General features: G+C 41.5%; 1 protein-coding gene across 1 annotated transcript in view; it reads left to right on the forward strand.

The window, feature by feature from the left end:
• The window catches only part of CPA6 (carboxypeptidase A6), a 117793-nt gene that overhangs the window by 83591 nt on the left and 10632 nt on the right, over positions 1–23570 (forward strand). Inside the window, exons 5-8 of the mRNA XM_037892469.2 lie at positions 932–1033; positions 1925–2029; positions 17293–17403; positions 17659–17749. Coding sequence (XP_037748397.1) covers positions 932–1033; positions 1925–2029; positions 17293–17403; positions 17659–17749 — 409 coding nt within the window. The remainder of the gene's footprint in view (positions 1–931; positions 1034–1924; positions 2030–17292; positions 17404–17658; positions 17750–23570) is intronic.

Below are 23570 nucleotides of genomic sequence, written 5' to 3' on the forward strand. Positions count from 1 at the left end.
CTGAGACATTGAGTAGGGAGAGGAAGAAGGAAAAATCAATCCTCCCATTTGACAGTGTGCATGCAAGTACAGAACCTACTGCTGTCAGCACAGAGGGTGTTAGATAGAGCTCTGCAAAATCTACCTATTTCAGTTTGCACTAGAAACAAAACCACTGAATTCAGTTTGTGGGGATCTGTAGCTCCTGAGGTTTAGTTGCAGTATCCTATCCACTCACAGCAAAAAATGAAACTGTTGACACTAGTATCTTCTACCACTCCCCTCCCTTCTCCCAACAAGCCTATTTTCCATCTTTACCTGGTGCCATCTTCCAGAGGGGAGACTTCTTTCTCCATTCAGCACCTAATGTCTTTAGAGAATGTCCAGTTGGCCTCACATGGGGGAAGTTAGCTGGATTGCTTCCTCCATACCACTTCTTGGTGGGAGGGGTCTTCAAGGTAGACATACTCCCTCCCAAATTCTTGGTGTTTTCCAAGGGGGAGGTTAGTGATCACTTTGTTGTAGTGAGGCGCCATCCAGGACAAATTACAGGAATTAGGGAAGACTACACTTGAAGTTACTGAAGAAGCAAGGCGGGACAAAAAGGTCTAGAGCATTTATTAGAGCACAGAGATAGTACAAATGAAAGACCAAATCAAAAACCACACTAAGGGCTTGGTCATAGTAGTAAAAGTAGTATTAAAATAGCACCTATGAACCCTATTAAAAGCTCAGCCCCAGGGTGCTAGGCACTGTGCAGACATGGAACAAAGACGACTGTTCCACTCCCTTCCCCACATTGCTCACAATCTAAGTGACAGATAGGACACAACTGGAAAACAAAACATATTCTTGACAGGTCTCACTAGCCTTTTTTTCTCCCCTTCACTTTAATATCTCTTTCACAAAAATGTTAATGACTGAGGCAGCAATTTTATCTCTGTATTTTCAGATTCAAAGTTGGATGTATCGTCTGAACAAAACCCATTCAGATCTCGTTCATATGTTCTCTGTTGGAAAATCATATGAAGGGAGACCTCTGTTTGTACTAAAGGTAAAAATTAAATAGTTAAAGCAGTTATATCTAACACCTGAAACCAAACTCAAATAACTATTTCACACAGCATATTTATATGAGAGGTTCTGAGCACCTACATCCCCTAATGAAGTCAGAGGATTTGTGGGAATTCAGCATCTCTCTGGATCAGACCTTTAATAAACAATGTAATAACCTGGCAGAAAATAGTTCACACATTAGAAAGTTAAGAGCCAAATCTGCTGGCTTTACCTCTGCATGTATTCTCTTTGCAATCTACTGGATTATTTGTGTGAGTAAGGCAAGTAGGATTTGGCTTTAAGGGAGTGGGAAAGATCTGTGTTTATAACTGACTTCTAGAATGAGTACCCTCAAGGGTAGATGGACCACAAGAAACCCTGGAGCTCTTCTGAACATTGTGCCCCACATAATTCTTGTTGATCCGTTGATGATGAAATGATGGTATTCAATGCTCAAAATTAGCCAAGGCCTACAAAGGAAAAGTTAGTACTTCTATATGTTTTCCTTGCATCCTTTCCCACTAATTTCTTAAAATTTGGTTTCACATCACATGCTGATTTCAGGAAAATCTCAAAATTATTCACCAAACATACATTTTCCCAGCCCTGCTCCAAGTGGCATGTAAGGGATTATTTCTTCAAATAGCTCTGACTTTTCCTGTGACTTTTTCAGTTCTCCAGTTTGTAACCTTGAAATGATCTGCATGGACGATACCTAGAATTCCCATTCCAAAATATCAGATCTGTATCTCTTTTGTACCTGTTTACAAGAGAAGTTCAAAGTGTCTATTGTAGCTAATTAACTGTGTCCACTTCTGCTATTGCTGCTCACTAAATGTCAATAAGCACTAGGACCTGTTGTGGTAACAATGAATATTTACTTTTTTAGTTAGGTAAAAGAACACGGCCTTATAAGAGAGCTGTCTGGATAGACTGTGGCATTCATGCAAGAGAATGGATTGGTCCTGCCTTCTGCCAATGGTTTGTAAAAGAAGTAAGTGTGCTCTGCCTTACACTATTTTTGCTTTAGAGCAGTGTTTCCCAAACAGTGGGTCATGACCCACAAGTGCATTGCAGGAAGATTGTAGATGGGTCGTGGGCTCAGTGCGCAGGGGAGACCCTGGTACAGGAGGAGTATTGGAGAGGTTGCTCACCCTGCACTCAGCCCATAACACAAAGCTGGGTGCAGTTCCCCGCTCTGGGTGTTGCGACCTGGCACATGGGTTCGCAGCACCACTCAGATTTAGTCTGGCCACCATTCTGTCATAAGGGAGGGGCAGCCAAGCCAAACCTGAGTGGGGCTGTCACCCCTGCATGCAGCCCTAGACAAAGCTAGGCACACATCACAAAAACATGCCCTACGTGTATTGGCAGAGATTTGGAATAGGAGTCTATTCAGAACACTCACACTATGGAGACTGATATGTTGGCAATGGTCCAGATAAGTCAATGCCAAGCCCAGCACTAACCTTTGTAGAGCAATCTGGCAATACCCTTGCCCTTGAAACTTAGAAACCTTGTAAAAGAGAAATTCATCCCGTGGTAACTCCTGATCCTGCAAGGCACTACACAAAGTCAGACCCCCGCACCCATACATAGGCCTGTAAACTTTAAGGGTGTATTCACTGCAGTACTACAGTTGGGCTCTTTCAGGTCTTTCCTCTACCCACCTCCCATCCACACACAATATATGCTAAAACCTAAGTTTAATGATACTTCCAACCTACACCAGGTAGCTCAGTAGGGCTGTAGGCTGGAGCCCGAGAGAGGCTTTCAGTCAGGTTGGTCACCCACCCACTTTGCAGTGAGAAAGGATGTTAAACCACCCAAGTGATGCTAATCCTCCAGTGCCTTCCCATAATTCCCCCACACGCCCAGAAGGACAGACAAGTTCTCCTACAATTCACTGGGAAAGAATTATGGAAAAGCTCAGCTTACTGCAGCGCAAAAAAAACATGTGCTATGGCTCAAGAAGTCCTAGTGATATACGTGAGGGAGCACAGCACCAGTGAGGACATGGTAACACAGGTATGGCTTTGCAGTGTCGCTACTCATACGCAGGCGCCAGTCACCTGAGTTTACTCTGCAGGGAAGGCATACTTTAACAGGACTCTATGCTAGTATAATAGTTTGCAAGTACAGAGCAGCCCGCAGGATTGGGATCCAAGACCCAGTCTTGAAATGAGGGAGAAGAGGGTGTAGCAAATAAGCAGTGTGAGGCACCCCCTCCAGTGCCTGTCTTTTTAATTTAGTGCTTTAAATTCATTTTGCAGTTAGGAAACTAGGATAAGGTTTCTTTTAAAGTCCACAGCAGGAAGTAAGATACATATGAATTTTCTGCCTGTTATTTGAGACCCTTGAAGACTAGACTGTTAGCATCGTTTCACTAAATATTTAACATATGCTTTCTGTGTTTAATTAAAATGTGTACAGCTCAGAGTTTACTTAGAATAAATGAATGTATGAATGTGTCTGTCACTCTTTCTCATGCATCATATTTGTTCACATGCTGCATTTCCTCCATCCCCCTTCTTCAGTGCAATGTGTAATCCCAATTTTTAGAAAAGCACAACAGGAAAGGAATCCATTATAGTCATAGTTTCTGGCCAGAGTAAACGAAAACAAAAAAAATATGAACTTGAGATATTTGGATTGGGATGTCATTTTCCCAATAAATGATTAGCCATTTTAATGAGAGCTCCAGAAGCACTCCAAGTTTCAATATGCTCTCAACTCTTGGCAATTCTCTGTAAGTGTGTATGCAGCCCAGCAGCAGGCAGTCCATCGATTCCAAAGTTCAATCTGAGTTTCGGAAAACACAGTCCATTAGGAGGCAAGTTTTCTGGACATCCATACACTCTGTCTCACTACTGACTCCAGGCAGGAAGGGCCAGGAGAGCTCCTCCAACTAATGCAGGGATAGTGGGTCTATGCCCATCTCCCCTTAAAGGGCCAGTCACCCTGTAATAATTTGCTTTTCAGAAAACTGAGACGTTACTCTCCGTTCTTGCAAGAGCTGAGAACACTGGAGGCAGCAAGTTCAGGCCATAGCTAGGGGAGGGCGCCATAGCAACCCATGTGACCAAACTGAGAAACACGTTGATTGGTACCGAAGGCATCTCATTCAGGCTTTCTCAGCTATGAAAAGTCAGCTTGTGGAACGGAGGGTCTCTACTGAGGACCAGTTAAGGACTTATCTTTACTAGAAAATGACATTCAGCTAGAACACAACCTTGAGGAGTCCTGTTAAGTAATAAGAAAAGGAGTACTTGGGGCACCTTAGAGACTAACAAATTTATTTGACGCATCCGATGAAGTGAGCTGTCGCTCACGAAAACTTATGCTCAAATAAATGTGTTAGTCTCTAAGGTGCCACAAGTACTCCTTTTCCTTTTGCGGATACAGACTAACACGGCTGCTACTCTGAAACCTGTTAAGTAATGTGATGCTGACTACAACTTTGCTGTCATGGCACACAGGGACAAGTTGTGTTTAACATCATGCAGCTGGTTGTGAGTAAACCCCACGGGGACCAAGATTTACCCTTGACCCATTAATATAATACTAAATACAGCTTGTGGCTGTCTAGTGTGACAGCAAAGTTGTAGTCAGTGTTGTTTCAGAGTAGCAGCCGTGTTAACCTGTATTCGCAAAAAGAAAAGGAGGACTTGTGGCACCTTGGAGACTAACAAATTTATTTGAGCATCCGATGAAGTGAGCTGTAGCTCACGAAAGCTTATGCTCAAATAAATTTGTTAGTCTCTAAGGTGCCACAAGTACTCCTTTTCTTTTAGTCAGTGTTGTGTTAGTTTAAGGTCATGTTTTAGCTCTCTAAATTTCTAGTGAACACAAGCCCTTATTGAAGATAAAAAAAAAGGTGAAAGTCATGAATAAAAAGTCTAATCAGAGTAGATATACCAGAGTCATAATTTATGCTCCCTTTTCTAAAGCAGAAAAAATGATGACTCCTCAGAGTGTGAAGAAAAGGGGGAGAGGTGTCATGTTCTGCTAGAGTGGTGTAATTCTCCGTATTATCAAGCTGCTTGCTGTTCTGTAGATAGCAGAAAGACAGATTGTTGTCATCTGCCATTTTTTGCCTTCCCCTCCCGCTTGCATTTTATCTGGAAAGGAAACAAAAATTAAACTTGTGTTCATGAAAGATGAAGTATTCATTTCTTATAATTTATTTTGGTATTAAAGTGTTGTCATAAAACATTATTGTGAGGTACCCTTTCAGTATGTTTCTGTGTGTACCCTTAAATTCTCAGTAAAGTGGCTGTCACGGTCAATGCACGTTAGGGCTCAGCCCTGTGCCAATTAGGCACATATCTGCATTGGGCAGATGTTGGAGGAATTCTGCCTAAAGGAGGTAGAATTTCCTCCTGGAGCTCTATAGTAGACTGGGAAACCGTGACTGCTGCTACACCTCTGCAGAGGTTGCAGCATATTCCACTCTGCCCACCTAGTCATGGCCCTGCCTCCTCTCCAACTCTCTCCCTTTGGGGCATCTTGTGCCCTATGGAGCACACAGACCGCAGGTGGGTTGCAGTTGAACCTGGCTGCATCAGATGGTAGATTTTCGCACCCTTCCTGCCTGCCCTGCTTATACTAGGCAGCCAGACACAATCTAGTCCTTAACAATACTAGAGAAAAAGCAACACTGTTCTATGTATTTAAGATGCTAAATATTCAGATATTTATTTATATTAATATGCACTAGAGACCACAGGCAGCTGCAGATTGCTGCTGATCAGAGAATGCCTCTCCTTGCCTGAGTCGGTCTCCTTTGTGTAAAGATGGTCCCACGCTACACAGTTTGAGATGTTTTCCTCTAAAAATTTGGTGCAGGCCCACGCCTACCTTTTTGAAATAAATACTGTTCTTTTTTTTTATTGGGAAAGGCTGTTCTAAATGGGGTGTGTGTGTGTGCACACATGCACACACGTTTCTGGCCTTTGTTACACAGATCAGAGTAGATAATCATAAATGATCTCTCTTCTGGCTTTACTCTGAATATTTTTTCTATTTGAACATACTTATATCACAAAACCTCAGCCAAGTCTAATACTCAGAAGTCGCCTGGATGTGTATCCCGGCCTGATCCTGCAAATACTTGCTACTAGCCTCGAGTGCAAGTGGATTTCCATGGAGCTAATCTCTGTGCGGGTAGCATGGGTTTGCAGGATCATGACCTAATTATGAGTGTAATTTTAATGGATAAACTCTTAAGCAAATGATAAAAGAGGTTAAGTGTAGTACCTTCCTGTCACCACAATGAGGCATGTGATGACTGAGGCATTGTTTTATAAATAGCTGTGGAAAGCATTCCTATGCTTTTAATGGTTTTTCTCTTTTGGTCCATAGTGAGTCCAGTTTTGTTCAACAAGAAAAATGTTTAAAGTATTTTTTTCCTTGCTCTGCAACAAAAAAGAGAAAATTATCTGCAGCTTCTTAGTGTAGGGAAATATGTTATTTTTGTTGTGCACTTTAAACTTGTCAACTGAATCTTCATGACAACCCACAATAATCTTGTGAAGGTAGGAATTACTTGCATTCAGATTGCAGCTATTCATTTTTTTACCACATGAATGCATTTTGATGAAATAAAAGTATCACTGCAGCTGTGTTGTGCCTATAGGAGGAGTTTTCCAGTGATAATCACTGTTTGTAGACGTCTGTGCTATCAATCACTCGGACATTCAAACACCAATACACACAGGGGCTTTTAAACTAGTGAGTATGGGCTTGTCTGCACTGGCAATTTACAGCACTGCAACTTTCTCGCTCAGGGGTCTGAAAAAACACCCCCCGAGCGCAGCAAGTTTTAGCGCTGTAAAGTGCCAGTGTAGACAGTGCACCAATGCTGGGAGCTGTGGTCCCAGTGCTGGTAGCTACGCCCCTCATGGAGGTAGGTTCTTTAGAGTGCTGGGAGCTCTCTCAGCACTCTGCCGCAACCACACAAGCCATGTTAAAGCACTGCCAGTGTAGACTAGCCCTATGTTTCTCTTCAGTGCATGTATCGACCTACATGAAGGGAGGGAGGACCACAGATTACAGGATCAAAGAGTTTAGAGGAGAAACTAGGAACCCAGTCTGTGTGCACATGACTGGAATGCTAGCTGCAGGCACAGAACCTCTGTAAATACCTCTCTTAATAAAGAGACTGATTAGTTTTAGAAACATAGGAGAACAGCCATCGTTGCTCAGCAGTGTCATCTGCACAGAGGAAGAATACAGTCCTATATTCCATGAGAGCTAGGGTGACCATATGTCCTGTTTCAGCCGGGACAGTCCCTTTTATAAGCCCTGTCCGACCTGTCCCGACTTTTTCGGCAGAAGAGGGAATTTGTTCTATTTGCTCTTGCCAACTGATCAAGCTGGCAAGAGCAAATGGGACAAATGCCCAATTTTGTCAAAAAAGTGGGGTGTGATTCAGAGGAATGTGGCGGGGGGGGGCAGCAGCAATGCCAGCCCCTTGCAGACAGGGGAGGCAGGGCTCAGGGCGGCCAGGCATGGTTCCAGGCATAAGTGACAGCCTCTTGCAGGGTTGAGGGAAGCAGAGTTCCAGCAACAAGCAACCCCAGCCTCACAGCAATGTCCCATTTCCCTTTGGGAAATAGGGTCACCCTAATGAGAGCCCGTATCTGCAACTCTTACACAGAATTACACAGAATAATACTTTGCAAGTAGACCCATTGACTTCAGTGGGACTGCTCATGTGAGGGAGTACTATTTAGCATGAAAAGGACTTTCAGAATTAACTGTCAAATGTTGGACAATTTAGACAATGAGGAAAGTAAATAAGTTATAGGTGACTGTTTATCCCCTTTACTATTAGAAGCTGTCACTGTGTCTCAACAGCAATTTGAACAGACTATGTATTCAAACTGTTGGATTGAAAGCACCTGGACAAACATTTCCTGGGGTTAACATAGCCAAAAAATAAGATTTAAGTGTCAAATTTTCCAAAGCTGGGCATCCATTTTGCAGAATTTTTAGGGATAAATGTTTGGGTACCCCTCCACCTGGCCACTTGGAGTACTCCTATTCTCTAAAGGTGGTACAGACCACTTATTCCTCCCTCCTAAGTGGTTCCGTGGCCTACCTTGGGACCAATGGACCCTGAATCCTTTATGGATCATTTCTCCCGCCCTCGCACAAAAACATGGAGTTCTGCATCTTCTAATGCTGCTAGACACTGAATTACTGCAGAAAAGTCCCTACCCCAAAACACTGTGTTGTCTAGACTCAGCGGATGGCTGGGTATGCAGTCTTTCCTGGGATTACAGTTGGATGCCCTGGCATATCAATCGGGCTGCTGGCTCCATAACGCCTTCTCTTCTCCTCTGACCCAGCCACCATACAATTCACATGTAACCTCCTCTCCTGTTCACCATCCAAGTATGAGATTGTTCAAGATACAGGAAGTCTATCTTGTGGCTTTTTACCCAATTCTGGGGGACTGGGCTGGAGGTTGCCCAGTGTGCTCGGTGTTGTGTACCAGTGTGTATCCACCTCACCAGATCCACGCAGACAAACCACAGAGGAGCAAAGTTTTATTCTGTTAGGAAACACAGAATGGGATTACAGTCCAGCAGCCTCCTCTCTGGTTGCCTCATGCTCCCAGCTTCAGTTATTGCTAAAGCTTTCTGCTGCAAAGACAAAGGGTACTTCCTGGCAGGAACCAGGAAGTAGTCCACAAGTTGTGGTTCCCAGTGCTTCTACTGAAGCACACTGGACCTTGGACTACACCTGTCTCAGGCACCTAAGTTAGGGGGTCCTTCTCCTTTCTGGAGTTTTCCCATAGGGTCCCTGCTAAGCATTCCCAGGAGGACATAATACTTTGTCATTTTTCCAGCTGCTGTTTCTAATCTAGTGCCAGTAGAAGATGCTTCTTGTACAACCCCAAAATGGCAGGGAAGGTTTGTTTGCAAACGTTTTTCAGGCACAGTTGAAGGTCCAACTTTTGAAAATTTGACCCTATGTTTAAGATCTCTATCTGAGTCATGAAATTGCATTTTATTACTTCATGTGGAATCAGATCTAGCATCAGGCTTATGACTTGTAGGGCTCCAAGCAAAAGCAGATCCCTAAGATGTAAGAGAGGAGAGCCGATTAAGTTATGAGTTGTCTCCAGAGATGAAGATAGGATAACCCAGTATTTACCAAATCAGTGCAGAATTACATGGGCCCAATCAAGCAGCTGCTTTGCTTGGCCTAAGGCCAGACCTGATTATAATTTAAAATGAACAGAAAATAACAAACATCTTAAGTTACTTTCAATAAGGATGCTATGACTGATGTTTGAACACACAGAGAGGAGCTAAAAGCCTGTTTCATTAGAAATAGTATTATGGTATGATTGCTGAGGAAACAGCAACAGAGTCAGTTTTCAGTGCTAAAATAGTAACTGGCTAAATCAGTGTTAATAATTATTAATCCAAAACTAGAAATAGCAAGTCTTAACTTAAATGTAAAGACAATGAATTGTGGGACAGGATACGGTTATTAGGCCCAACTAGCTTGTCTACAATTTAAAAGTTTCTCTGAAGCCTGTCTCCTTGCCTTGTCATTTGCCATCAATTCCCTTCCTTTGTAAAATGCATAGATTCATTCATTCAGTACTCTTTGATCTGCAGCCTTGGTGACTTCTAGCATTTCTGTGGCACAGTGTGTTTATATATAGAATAGATCCTCAGCTAGGGTGAGCCAGCAATAGCTCTATTAATCATTATGTAGGTTTGCTGGTTTATGCAACTGAAGACATGGGCTTCTCTTATCAGTCACTGTTTATTTTTTCTCCATCAGATTTTGGCAACATTCCTATATCATCTTCTCTTTTGGTATTAATACTATTCCACATGTATTGGTCCAGTCTCGTTCTCAATGAATTCAGTGGCAAAACTTCCACTGATTTCCTTCGGGAATGCAGGATTAAGCCATGTAAAATATAATTATTTTATATTCTGAACGCTTTGTACAAACTGTAATGGAGAAAAATGACTAGTGGTTGACAAACAAGTTGTATTTGTCATGGTGATGAGAATATATGTTTTAACACTTATTATTTTTTCACTTTAATCATTATTTTGAGGATTAGATACACATTACAAAAGGCAGGTTGCAGAGTATGATACTGATAGAATATAAGAACAGAACATAAGAATGGCCATACTGGGTCAGACCAAAGGTCCATCCAGCCCAGTATCCTGTCTACCGACAGTGGCCAATGCCAGGTGCTCCGGAGGGAGTGAACCTAACAGGTAATGATCTAGTGATCTCTCTCCTGCCATCCATCTCCACCCTCTGACAAACAGAGGCTAGGGACATCATTCCTTACCCATCCTGGCCAGTAGCCATTAATGGACTTAACCTCCATGAATTTATCCAGTTCTCTTTTAAACCCTGTTATAGTCCTAGCCTTCACAACCTCCTCAGGCAAGGAGTTCCACAGGTTGACTGTGCACTGTGTGAAAAAGAACTTCCTTTTATTTGTTTTAAACCAGCTGCCCATTAATTTCATTTGGTGGCCCCTAGTTCTTACATTATGGGAACAAGTAAATAACTTTTCCTTATTTACTTTCTCCACACCACTCATGATTTTATATACCTCTATCATATCCCCCCATAGTCTCCTCTTTTCCAAGCTGAAAAGTCCTAGCCTCTTTAATCTCTCCTCATATGGGACCTATTCCAAACCTCTAATCATTTTAATTTCCCTTTTCTGAACCTTTTCTAATGCCAGTATATCTTTTTTGAGTTGAGGGGACCACATCTGTACGCAGTATTCAAGATGTGGGAATACCATGGATTTATATAAGGGCAATAAAATATTCTCCGTCTTATTCCGTATCCCTTTTTTATAGTATAGTAATATAGCACAGTATAATAGTAACAGGGATGGTGTCCCTAACCTCTGCTTGCCAGAAGCTGGGAATGGGTGACAGGGGATGGATCACTTGATGATTACCTGCTCTGTTCATTCCTGCTGGGGCACCTGGCATTGGCCACTGTCGGAAGACAGAATATTGAGCTAGATGGACCTTTGGTCTGACCCATTATGGCTGTTCTTATGATACACCTTAGTGATTGTAAGACAAAATGGCAAAGGCCTCGTGGATGCCATCAAGACATAACATTTGACGGTAATACACAACCTGTCTTGTCTTGTTACAAATATAAAGCATTAAGTTTGTGAAAAGAAAAACAGTATATCAGAGAAATATTTTTTAAGATAAAGAAATTATTTTTATGTCACTTACACCAGTTCTACACATGGGTAACTATTTATTTCATAGCAGTTACTTTTGATTTACACCCGTCAGAAAGCTTTACCTGGGTCCATTATGTTTTAAATCAGATGATAGTTACAAAGTTTTAAAATAAACCTTTAAAATGTTTTAAAAGAAACATTTTAAAGAGAAACACATGAATCATTCAAGTCAATTCTAAGACTCAACTTGATATTTTTAAAAGTACAGCTTTGGGACCATATTGATTTCCAAAACCTTTCACAGTGTCATTTCACGAGATATCAAGCATCAAAACAAAACAGAGAAGTCTATCAACTGTTTGAAATTGGATGTTGCCTAAGGCACAGAGGAAGATGTGAGATCATTTTTAAGTCATTGCATTATTTCTTTTTTATAGTCACAGTATTACTTTTATTTACAAGGGAAAAAAACCTGTAAAATGCTGACTTGTCCCCAGCCCACAAAGGACCCAATGTCAGACCCAAAATTTTTTTACAGGCACTTTCCTTTTCCAGACATAAGTAAAAACTACAAAACAGTTCCTCAGCACGTCGTGGGCTGTAGCTCCCAGGAGATTTTTTCCATTTGTCTCTTTCATCCTCTCCTGCTTCAGGGCCTCCTGCAGGATTCTTCCTTGTTCTTTTGACTGAGCCCTACTTCCCAGGGCTTTCTCCCTGGAGGCCTTTTTTCCCCATTGCCTCCCCTGACAGCCTCTCCTGCTCCCTGTTTCTCTTCTGGAATAGCAGCCCCATGACTGTCACCCTGGAGCCTGGCCCCTTATTTAATGAGCCTACTCTGCTCTCCAGCCACAACCGAGCTTGACTACTCTCCTCCGCAGCTGGCCCTTGCCTTTCTCCCCTACCCCCCACACCCCCGTGTGAAAGCAGAGTTGACTGGATACTCAATAGCCAACACCAGCTATACTCCCCTAAATAGCTAGCAGTTCATATTTTCTCGTTCTGCCCTGTGTCTTTCAGGTAACGTAACAACACCTTTCTAATACAATCGCATTTCCCCCATATTTTTACTAAATAACATAATGTAACTTTTCCCTGCCTTTATCAAAGCCCTTACGAACCCATAAAAGGTGATCAGTTACAGCACGCACATAGTCCAGCTTTGTGGTTGTTTATTTGTTTAAGCTATAATGGCCAGTCAGTACTCTGAACAAAATCACTTCATTTGTCCAATCGGGGCCCTGAAGTATGTCCTTATCCTCAACTCTAGAACACAATTCAGAAATTCCTCTTCCTCTTTTTTCACTGATCCAAATTTTTGGCCATTCCTCTTTTAAATTTTTCTTCACTAGGCTTTTGAATTGCTGTTTACTCGAGGGTATTTCTGTGTCAGTCCTTCCATTTCTTATAGCACTTTTAGCTGCCTTGTCCACCATTTCATTCCCTGTTATCCCAGTATGTCCTGAGATCCAGACTAATGCTACATGTATCCCCATCTGTACTAACTCTATTTAGCACTGTCGATTAATTGCAGTTAACTCACACTATTAACTCAAAAAAATTAATCGTGATTAAAAACTTAACTGCGATTAATTGCATTTTTAATTGCACTGTTAAACAATAGAATACCAATTGAAATCTATTAAATTATTTTGGATGTTTTTCTACATTTTCAAATATATTGATTTTAATTACAACACAAAATACAAAGTGTACACTTCTCACTTGATATTATTATTTTTGATTACAAATATTTGCATTGTAAAAATGATAAACAGTATTTTTCAATTAGCCTCATACAAATACGGTAAAGTGCAACCTACAAATGTAGATTTTTTTTTTGTTACATAACTGCACTCAAAAACAAAACAATGCAAAACTTTAGAGCTTACAGGTCTTCTCAGTCCTACTTCTCATCCAGCCAATCACTAAGACAAACAAGTTTGTTTACATTTACGGGAGATAATGCTGCCCACTTCTTATTTACAATGTCACCAGTGAGAACAGACGTTTACATGGGACTTTTGTAGCTGGCATTGCAAGGTATTTATGTGCCAGATATGCTAAACATTCATATGCCCCCTCATGCTTCAGCCACCATTCCAGAGGACATGCTTCCATTCTCATGATGCTCATTAAAAAAATAATGCAAAAATTAAATTTGTGACTGAACTCCTTGGGAGAGAATTGTATGTCTCTTGCTCTATTTTACCCGCATTCTGCCACATATTTCATGTTATAGCAGTCTCGGATGATGACTCAGCACATTTGTTCATTTTAAGAACACTTTTGCTGCAGATTTGACAAAATGCAAAGAAGGTACCAATGTGAGATTTCTAAAGATAGCTACAGCACTGACCCAAGGTTTAAGAATCTGAAGTGCCTTCCAAAATCTGAGAGGGACGAGGTCTGGAGCTTGCTTTCAGAAGTCTTTAAAGAGCAACACTCCGATGCAGAAACTACAGAACCCAAACCACCAAAAAAGAAAATCAACCTTCTGCTGGTGGCATCTGACTTAGATGATGAAAATGAACATGCATTGGTCCACACTGCTTTGGACTGTTATCGAGCAGAGCCTGTCATCGGCATGGATGCATGTCCTCTGGAATAGTGGTTGAAGCATGAAGGGACGTATGAATCTTTAGCGTATCTGGCATGTAAATATTGGCATGTAAATATCTTGTGACTCCAGCTACAATAGTGCCATGAGAACACCTGTTCTCACTTACAGGTGACATTGTGAACAAGAAGCAGGCAGCATTATCTCCTGCAAATGGAAACAAACTTGTTTGTCTGAACAATTGACTGAACAAGAAGGAGGACTGAGTGGACTTGTAGGCTCTAAAGTTTTACATTGTTTTATTTTTGAATGCAGTTTTTTTGTACATAATTCTACATTTGTAAGTTCAACTTTCATGATCACGAGATTGCACTACAGTACTTGTATTCGGTTAATTGAAAAATACTATTTCTTTTGTTGTTTTTAGAGTGCAAATATTTGTAATAAAAATAAATATATAGTGAGCACTGTACACTTTGTGTTCTGTGTTGTAATTGAAATCAACATATTTGAAAATGTAGAAAATATCAAAAAATATTTAAATAAATGGTATCCTATTATTAACAGTGCAATTAATCACGTGATTAACTGCAATTTATTTTATTAATCGCTTGGCAGCCCTAACTCTTATTGGAAATATAATTTTGTTGATTCCATTATTTGTACATATGGAGACAGTCTTTTTTATTGCCCTAATGCCGGATAACTGAGTCCAAAAAATGAACTAGAGAAATTCATGGAGGTTAGATCCATCAATGGCTATGAGCCAGGATAGGCAGCAATGGTATCCCTAGCCTCTGTTTGCCAGAAGCTGGGAATGTGCAATAGGGAATGGATCACTTGATGATTACCTGTTCTGTTCATTCCCTCTGAAGCACCTGGCATTGGCCACTAGACAGGATACTGGGCTAGACTGACCTTTGGTCTGACCCAGTATGGCCATTCTTATGTTCTTATGACTGCCACAGCTGGGCGTACATTCCAGATCCAGTTTCAGCCCCTAACTGCTTGGCTTCCCCCCTTTTTAATTCCTGTACCCAACCCAGGTGTGGCAGGGTGGAGCTAATTAAACAGGACTGGCTACCCCTTGGCTTCCTGGTCCTGCAAAGGGGGCAGGCCACCCTTTTACAACTATTCATATCATTTAAAGCATATGACCCTTTTCAGTTCACTTTTTGATTTTTTCTCTGAGTTTTCATCACAATTTCATTATGTACTGTATTTATATTTTATAAATATTATTTGGGTGCCCTACTGAGGAAGATTTTGACATCCAAAAGCATTTTAGTGTGATTTTTAAGACGTATGTATCATATTACATCAATCTGGTAATACAATATACATTGCAACACTGCAGGTAAAAAACAGATCCTATGAAAGAGCACAGTTACAGTATATGATTTGAAGCCTAAGAGCACTATACAGAAAACAAAAACTAGAGGCTACTTCAAACTCAATATCTTTGACATGGAAATCCTCATTATAGGGGCAGGATCTCCACTATACTTGGTAGCATTTGGTAATGAGAAGAAAACATAAGATGGCAAAAAAAGGCTATCCCTTCCCCAACTAAATCCTCTCTCCCTACAAAAAAGCCTCGAAGAGATGCTCAGTTGCTCTAACCCACATTTTGAGTTTGTTTCATTGCAATACAGAACTTTTACAGCATCTATAATTTCCCTTATCCTACAAAGACTTAAGCACCTGCATATCTTTACATGTATGAGTAGCCCTGTTTACTTCAATTTGCATAAATACGCAAATGCTTAAGTCTAAAGGATCAGGGTCTTGGTTTTCTAAGCCATCACTGCAGGAGTAAGCAAAGCCTTCCATTATGACAAAATTATCTTTTGCTTGTCCAGCAGAGCAGTGTTACTAATACAAAGATTTGTAACCATTTTGATGGGTAGCCTTGAAGTGGCTTTCTAATATTAACAAAGTTAGTATAGAAAAATGGTTCATAGAAACAATAACATGGTTGCTATAGAGGAAGAGTTGTGTCCAGTACCTCTGTCCCCAGACAAGTCCAATTATAGAACCATAGAAATGAAGGGGCTGGATAGGACCTCCAGAGATCATCTAGTCCATCCCCCTCCCCATGCTGCAGCAGGATTAAGCATACATAGACTACCCATGACAGGCATTTGACAAACTTGTTCTGAAAAACCTCCAGTGACAGGGATTCCACAACCTTTTTTGGTAATCTGTCGCAATGCTTACTTATCCTTACAGTTAGAAAGTTTTTCCTAATATCTAACCTAAATATCCCTTGCTGCGAATTTATGAGAGCATTCTTGTAGCTACGTCACACAGAATAACAGCCTTTGACTTCAATGGGAGCTTCACACTTGGAGCATCTGCAGGACCAAGCTGCATAGGTATTAAATTCCCTGACCTGATACTGTAGCCCTAGCATTTGTGAGTAACAATAATTTTAGCTCTCATCGGTTTTAAGTAAATCCTGCTCCTCCCACCACAACTCCTGTGTGGGCCTTGAGGACCTTCAGTAGAACGGAACTGATGTGGGTACATTGCACAGGGTGGTCAGATGCTGGGAGCATGCCTATGTAGCCTACATTCAATGTGTTGCACTTTCTTCCCTCAAAGTTAAGCACAGGATTAAGCACTTTACTGCATTGAAGCCTGAACACTGTAGTTAATGCCCAGTGATGGTGGTAGTTACAGAAGGATTGCACACTTCTGCATACAATGGAGGAGAGTCTGTGGGGCTGGTGGAATTGCAGATACATAGACAAACCAGAACTCTGTTGAGGAGTGCAGCACATGCATGGGCTACTGCATTCCTGAGTCTGGCAGAGGGGAAGAATTACTTCCTCCACCTTCAATTACTGGTCCAACCTATGGTACACAGGCTTGGTGCAGGGTACAGGATTTGCCCAATTGTAAGTGGAGAAGTAATGTGGGTTGATGATTTTTATTTTAAGAGATCTTTATCTCACAGACGATGTGACCTTCATCGTTTGCCTTTTGATACCTTTTCATATATTATGACCTCACCAATATTAGGTGCTATCATCAGCTGGTGCAAATCAGCATAACTCCATTGACTTAGGGTGAGCTAAACTGATTCATGCCAACTGAGGATCTGGCCCATTGACTTTTAGCTCCTTCGCCCAATCATCTCACTAATGCTCAGTGCACTTGTTTCTGTTTAGAGCAAGAAGTTCCAGTGTTCTCCTGTCTGTTTGAAACTAACTAACAATAGGATGGTCTCCTTTTGAAAATCTTTTCGGAATATATTCTCATTACTGTGTTGCTATTAGTCTCATTTATGGACAGACAATACTGCATTCAAGCACAGTTGTTGGAATAGCAGTAATGCAATAAGGCCAAGCTCCTGTTACAGAAGTAAACCCTCCAGTACTACTAACTGCCTACAGTCATGTGACTGGCTTAGCTAATCACAATACTTACTTTTCAAACACTTTTATTATAGAAACTACTTCTATTTTACTTCCTCCTTTAGGCTCTTCAGACATATCAGAGTGATCCCGCCATGAGAAGGATGCTAAATCAGCTGTATTTCTACATCATGCCAGTATTTAATGTGGATGGCTACCATTTTAGCTGGACCAATGTAAGTAGTTTGGCTAATGTTTCTGAAAACATATTAAGATCGAAAAGATGGAATGATTATAGATAGAAGTCTCATTTGAATGCTGTAATGATCTGATCCATCACTTTATTATATCTGACCTAAGGATATAATTGACTTGCAAGAAAGTTAAAATATTGCACTGAGCATCTTCAACATAGATGATTTGTTATATGTACATAGTTGTTTTATCAACATGTATTCAATTATTTTCATTATTTTAAAAATTATAACTAGGATCGATTTTGGAGAAAAACAAGGTCAAAGAACTCACAGTTTCGTTGCCATGGTGTAGATGCTAATCGTAACTGGAAAGTGAAATGGTGTGGTAAGTCTGGAAATAAGCTGAATGTGGATAACTATGTCATCCTGCATTTAACTGTCCAGAGCACTGAATAGATTAGAACATTCTACAGCGGCCGTAGCCTCTCCATAGTTAAGATTGAAGCTAGCATCCCATTGGCTAAACCATGGTTCGTGAGCCACACGCGGCTCTTTTACAGTTAAAGTGCAGTTCACAGAGCACCCCTGCCGCCCCCATTCTCCATGTACCAGACTGGCGGGGGGAGCTCAAGGCGTCTGCCCTGCAGCAGGGTGATGGGGCTAGGATCTTCGGCCAGAGATGACTGGTGCCTGCTGAAAGTGGGAGAGCACAATTTAAAGGTTTGCTCCCGCCCCAACAGCTTAAGTCACGCCCGCCTCCCATACCCTCAGCAGCTCCTCCCTGCAGCTCCCAGCTATTTGCCGCTGTCTCTCCACCCAGAGCTAACACCTGGGAGCTTCAGGAAGGGGCCACTGCTTTAACTCTGTGGGGAGAGGCAGCAGCAAAAGCAATGGCTCTCCCTGCAGCTCCCAGCTGTTTGCTGCTGCCTCTCCCCATAGTCGCAGCTCCCAGTTTGCCAGTTCCAGCAGCTGCCATGCAGGGAGGGGGTCCTGTGGCACCATGTGACTGAGTGGGGCCAGCAAACCCTGGCAAAAATCTTGGGGGGCACATGACCCCCTCCCTGCATGGCAGCTGCTGGAACTGGCAAACTGGGAGCTGCGACTATAGGGAGAGGCAGCAGCAAACAGCTGGGAGGGGGGTCTTGGGGCTTCAGCCCCACGGGGCATGCCTGCCAGGGCTCGGGGCTTCAGCAGTAGTGGGGCGAGAAGTGCCCGGCTGGCACGCCCCCACTCTTGAACTTCTGAAGATTGTTGTTTGTGGCTCAGAGGATCAGTAAGTTTGGCCACCCCTGCATTATGTTGTAGGCTTGGTTGTGAATGTTCCTCCTAACTTCTCAAAAAAGAAACCAAGTTTTCTGAAATATCAGGTGCCACATCTCACCCCAACGTAGAGTTTTTCTGGGAAATTTGGTAAAAGCGGAGAAAGAAGTTTTAATGTTAGGAGTATGCACTAACTGCTTTGTACTAGTCCCGTGATGCAAAGCAGCTGCAAACCCAGTTTAAGAAGCTAATTAAGCCAGTTTTACAGCTGTCTCTGTGGTGCTGGAATGAGCTGGTGTACAATGGTAAACGTGGCTCATGGTGTTATCTAATCTGTTTGTTTGTTGTTGGTTTTTAATTCCTAACTTTTTTTTATTTATGTTTCTAAAATGTTTTGGCTAAGAGACTTCAGATGTTTTGCTGGCCTTGGTGACACAAAGTGCCATTTAGTATTTCAAGGGGGCTGTTAGTGGAGGTTTATAAAAGAAATGAAAAGCTACTTTTAATTGTATAGAGGCTATTTTAAACTCTATTATATAAATATTTATAATAGAAACTGACCTAAATTTTGCATATATATAGATAAGGTTCAAAATAATGAATTATAGCAGATTATTAGAAATGGAGCCCTTGAACTGGAAATGGCATTTTATAATCTTTACACTTGTAAATGAACATATATACATTCAAGTAGTGATGCAGTAGGTAGGACATTAGACTGGGGCCTAGAAGACTAAGATTCTATTCTTGTCCGTTGTGTGGCGTTCGGCAAGTCTCTTCACCTGTGTTTCCCCTCCCTCTGAATTGCCTATTTAGACTGTAAGTTCTTAAGAGCAGGGATTGTTTCTCATTATGTATTTATACAGTGCTTAGCACAACATAAGAACTTAAGAATGGCCATACTGGGTCAGACCAAAGGTCCATCTAGCCCAGTATCCTGTCTTCCAACAGCAGCCAATGCCAGGTGCCCCAGAGGGAATGAACAGAACAGGTAATCATCAAGTGATCCACCCCCTGTCGCCCATTCCCAGCTCCTGGCAAACAGAGGCTAGGGACACCATTCCTGGCTAATAGCCATTGATGGACCTATCCTCCATGAACTTATCTAGTTCTTTTTGGAAAAAATGCCCTAAATCTGGGGGTCTGGTCCATCTTGGAGCCTGTAAATGCTACTGTAATATAAATAATAAAAATAGTTTCATTACTTCAGCGAGACTAGTTGCATGAGGAAATGCTCAGACACTGCTAGGAGGAAGGGCTCCACAGTCTGCCCTCTAGTGATTTGTTGTTTTTATCTCTACGTAATTTTGCAAATTTTATGGAGAAAAGTAAACTGGGCAAGCAGTATTATCATAGTGATGGCAAGTCAGGAAGGACAGAACAGAACCATTAGAAAATCCAGTAAAATACACTTACAGTTTTTGACATCATCTCTTGCATATATTATGAGCCCTTAAATCTACTTGTTTAAATTTTATACTGTTGTTCTATTACTCTTCTCCCATCCTGCCTATCTTGTTAATATTTCTTCTTTTACCATCTCACTCCCTCCAACCCAATTCCAGTCCGTTACTTCCCACTTTTTTTTCCTGTGCTAGAGCCTAAACACATGGGCCCATGTCCTGAGCTGTGACAAAGGGGCACTCGACAGTGCTCAGGAGGGACGAGGCAAAGGCCATCTTTGTGCTCCCTTGATTTTGGACAAATCTGTGCTCTTCCCTGGAGCAATTTAGAGCAAAGTTAAAGCTACTCTAAGACTTGTTTACACAGAGATATTCAGGAAAATTAATCCAAATTAACTAAATGTGTGAATTTCAAGTAGATTAGTTAAACAGCATTAAACCCTGGTGTGGATGCTCTTATTCAAAATTAAAGTGGCCTTAATTTGGTTTAGTTACTCCATTTTGGAAGTGAATTAAGGTAAACTTAATTAAGGACACTAATTCTGAGTAAGGGCATCCACATAGGGGTTTAATGTGGTTTAATTTCCCTGAGTGTCCTTGTGTAGACAAGCTGTAAATAGCTACCTGTGGTCCAAAAGGGCTTTTCTGCCACCTTGGGATCATTAAGGGCTTGTCTACACTTGAAACACTTCACCAGCACAGTTATAGCATTGCAGCTGTGCCACTGTAGCATTTCATTGGAGACACTACTTATGGTGACAGGAAGGGTTTCTCCGCTGCCGTAAGTAATACACCTCCCAAAGAGGCAGCAACTTGGTCAATGAAAGAATTCTTCCATCAACCTAGCACTGTCTACATGGAGACTTAGGTCATCTTAACTATGTCCATCAGGGGTGTGGATTTTTCACATCCTTGAGTGATGTAGCTGGGTTAATCTAATGTTCTAGTGTACATCACCCCGAAGTGGACCACTTACTCCACTGGCTGCAGGGAGGGGGTTGGTATAGGAGCAGCTACAACAGGTCAGTGCAACCTGAGAATCCCACATGTAGGGGAGAGAGATTCCCAGAACTGACCCCCAGATTTAGGGCAACTTTAGGGTATAGATGCAAAGCCGAACTAATCCAAAAATACAGCCTATGCTGTTGCATCATTCTTTGCTTAAATTTATGACCACCAGCCACAGACATTTTGAAAAACAAATGTATGTGCACAAAAGAAACTATTGCTTTCACGTTGGAGCGGGCAGTTCTCTTGTCATGTCCCTGGAGGAATATTTTATTGTATCTTAGCACATTATTAATACCCTCACACATTTTTTCAGTTCCCAGTTGATCTCTCTCAGTTTCCCTTAACTCCCTTGCACCTCACCCCTGCACTGAAATACAAATACCTGTTCCTGGGTTCTGGAAGACATTTGTCTTTTCTGAATGAGTGAAATCTTTCTTTTCTATGCAGAATGAATTTGTTGTCCTATAACAATGCTATCTGGACTGCTTTGTGTATTATGACTATTATTTATTTAGTTCCTGCAATGTCCTTTGCCCTGTACAGAACAAAACCAACATATCCCTGCCCTGATGGGCTTATAGTTTAAGAAGTCAGAATTCATTCCCCATGTTCATTCAGTCCTGCTCCTCACTTCACCAAATACACAGACTGCTCTGCAATGAGACCCCAGTCGATCCTTAAAGGGACTTCTATACAAGTAGCAATTTACTGATCTTCAGAACATCCCTTTGAAGAAAATATTTTTTCAGAAACAAAAACTGAGACTGATTAGACGTTCAGTATTTTGCCCAAGGATAAACAAATCAGTCCATGAAAGAGACAAGATTAGAACTTCGAAGTTCCTTACTCCAAGTCACATGCTCAGTCGTCTCACTACACTGACTGAAGTGGAGATGAAGGAAGATTATCATATTTCCATGCTTACATTGTCCCGATATGTTCTGCGCTGTGAATTCTCATAAGGTAGATTCTAAAACCTCTTAATTGGGTCAGTTGTGCTTACAGTTTGCAGGCTGGGTTTGAAATTCATATAGGTGCCTCTGGGCAGGTACGTTGTGAGCACAAATCCTATTTTTTGTGTCGTGCCTGCCCCTGTGTGACACCCAAATGGCTGGGTACCATGAGTTTCTTCTTTGAATTAGGTGACACTGCTGTGCCACCTTCTTTTCCCTTCTCTTCTAGTGTAGGTCTTTGTTGCTTTGTATTCTGTGAAGACTGAAAAAGGAAATTTATCAGTGATCTTAGTAAATTTCATTTTGCAGCCTGTGGCTCATGGGAAACACAATTATTTCTTTAAGTTAAAGTATGGGGTGGGTAACCAAAAGCAGCACTAGACGCGGCAGCAGTTTTAAAGTATAGCGCGTACAGATTGCAAGCTCTTTAGGACAGGGAGTCTTATTACGTGTGTGTCTGTAACACCTAATATAGTGGTCTCCTGATCCTCATGCAGATCCATTAGGCACTATTGAGAGTACAAATAATATTTTTAAAAATGACTAGGCAAATACTTAGGGACAAATCCTCATCTCATAAACCAAACACAATTTAAAGAGCTTCACTGACACTTAGCATAGGGAACTGGGAGTTGGGGGCAGAATTTCCACCTAAAGCCTGCCACATAGCTGGGCTGTGGAGGAGATTACTTCATACTGGCAGAAGTAGGAGGTGCAAGCAAGTTTAGGGCTTATGCTGTTCCTTATCTCACCCTCAATCCCACCTCAGTGCTTCTGTACGAAAATGAGCTGTATTCATTTCAACACTTCCACACAGTGCGAACGCAGCGTTTCCCGTTTATTTTGGGCCTTGCACATCTGCAGTGTGCTCTGGAGGATTTGGCTGTCTCAGTAAAACACTGCAGGATTCAAAAATCAGGCAGATGGTTGACATTCACTGTATTTCTATTTTCTCCTTGTGACTGTAGCTTTGACTCTTGATAGTAGTTGACATTTTCTGTATTTCTTTCCCACCCCACCCCTCTCCCCATTCTGTCTGTAACTTTGAAGAACTTCCAGTGTGGAAAGTCGTAGTGAGCTCATTGTATTATCCGAAGTCATTCATTTACAGGACAACTTCGTTATAAAGAGAGTTTAGAAAAATCTATTCTTATACAGAGAGAGAAACTAGAGCCTGCTCTTCATCCTGTTTTCTGCACTGGTCTATGTGAGGGAGGAGCCTTCTTCAGGGTTGATCAGTCAGCAAGTAGGCATTACTAAAACTAATTTATTGTATAGCTATAGGTTCATCTGGAAGCAGGGGTTACACCTTGTTTTCATTCATTATTGACAAGATTTCTGTCTGGCAATGAAGGCATAGTCATGTCACGCCACTATTGAAACGTAGATTAAAGAGAGAAACCTAAAAATGCATTACCTTAAAAGTAGATCTGTTCTTCAAAACAATTTTCCTACAGTAAAGAACTCTGAATAAGAACAGTTTTTTACCATTGCCTATTTTGGCAAAAGTTGTGCAAAAAATTTGAGGGGTTTCACAGAGAGATTGTTTTAAATAAAAATACCAAACAAACAATCTCAG

Source organism: Chelonia mydas, chromosome 2 (genome assembly GCF_015237465.2).
Source record: "Chelonia mydas isolate rCheMyd1 chromosome 2, rCheMyd1.pri.v2, whole genome shotgun sequence".
In the NCBI taxonomy this organism is placed as follows: domain Eukaryota; kingdom Metazoa; phylum Chordata; order Testudines; family Cheloniidae; genus Chelonia; species Chelonia mydas.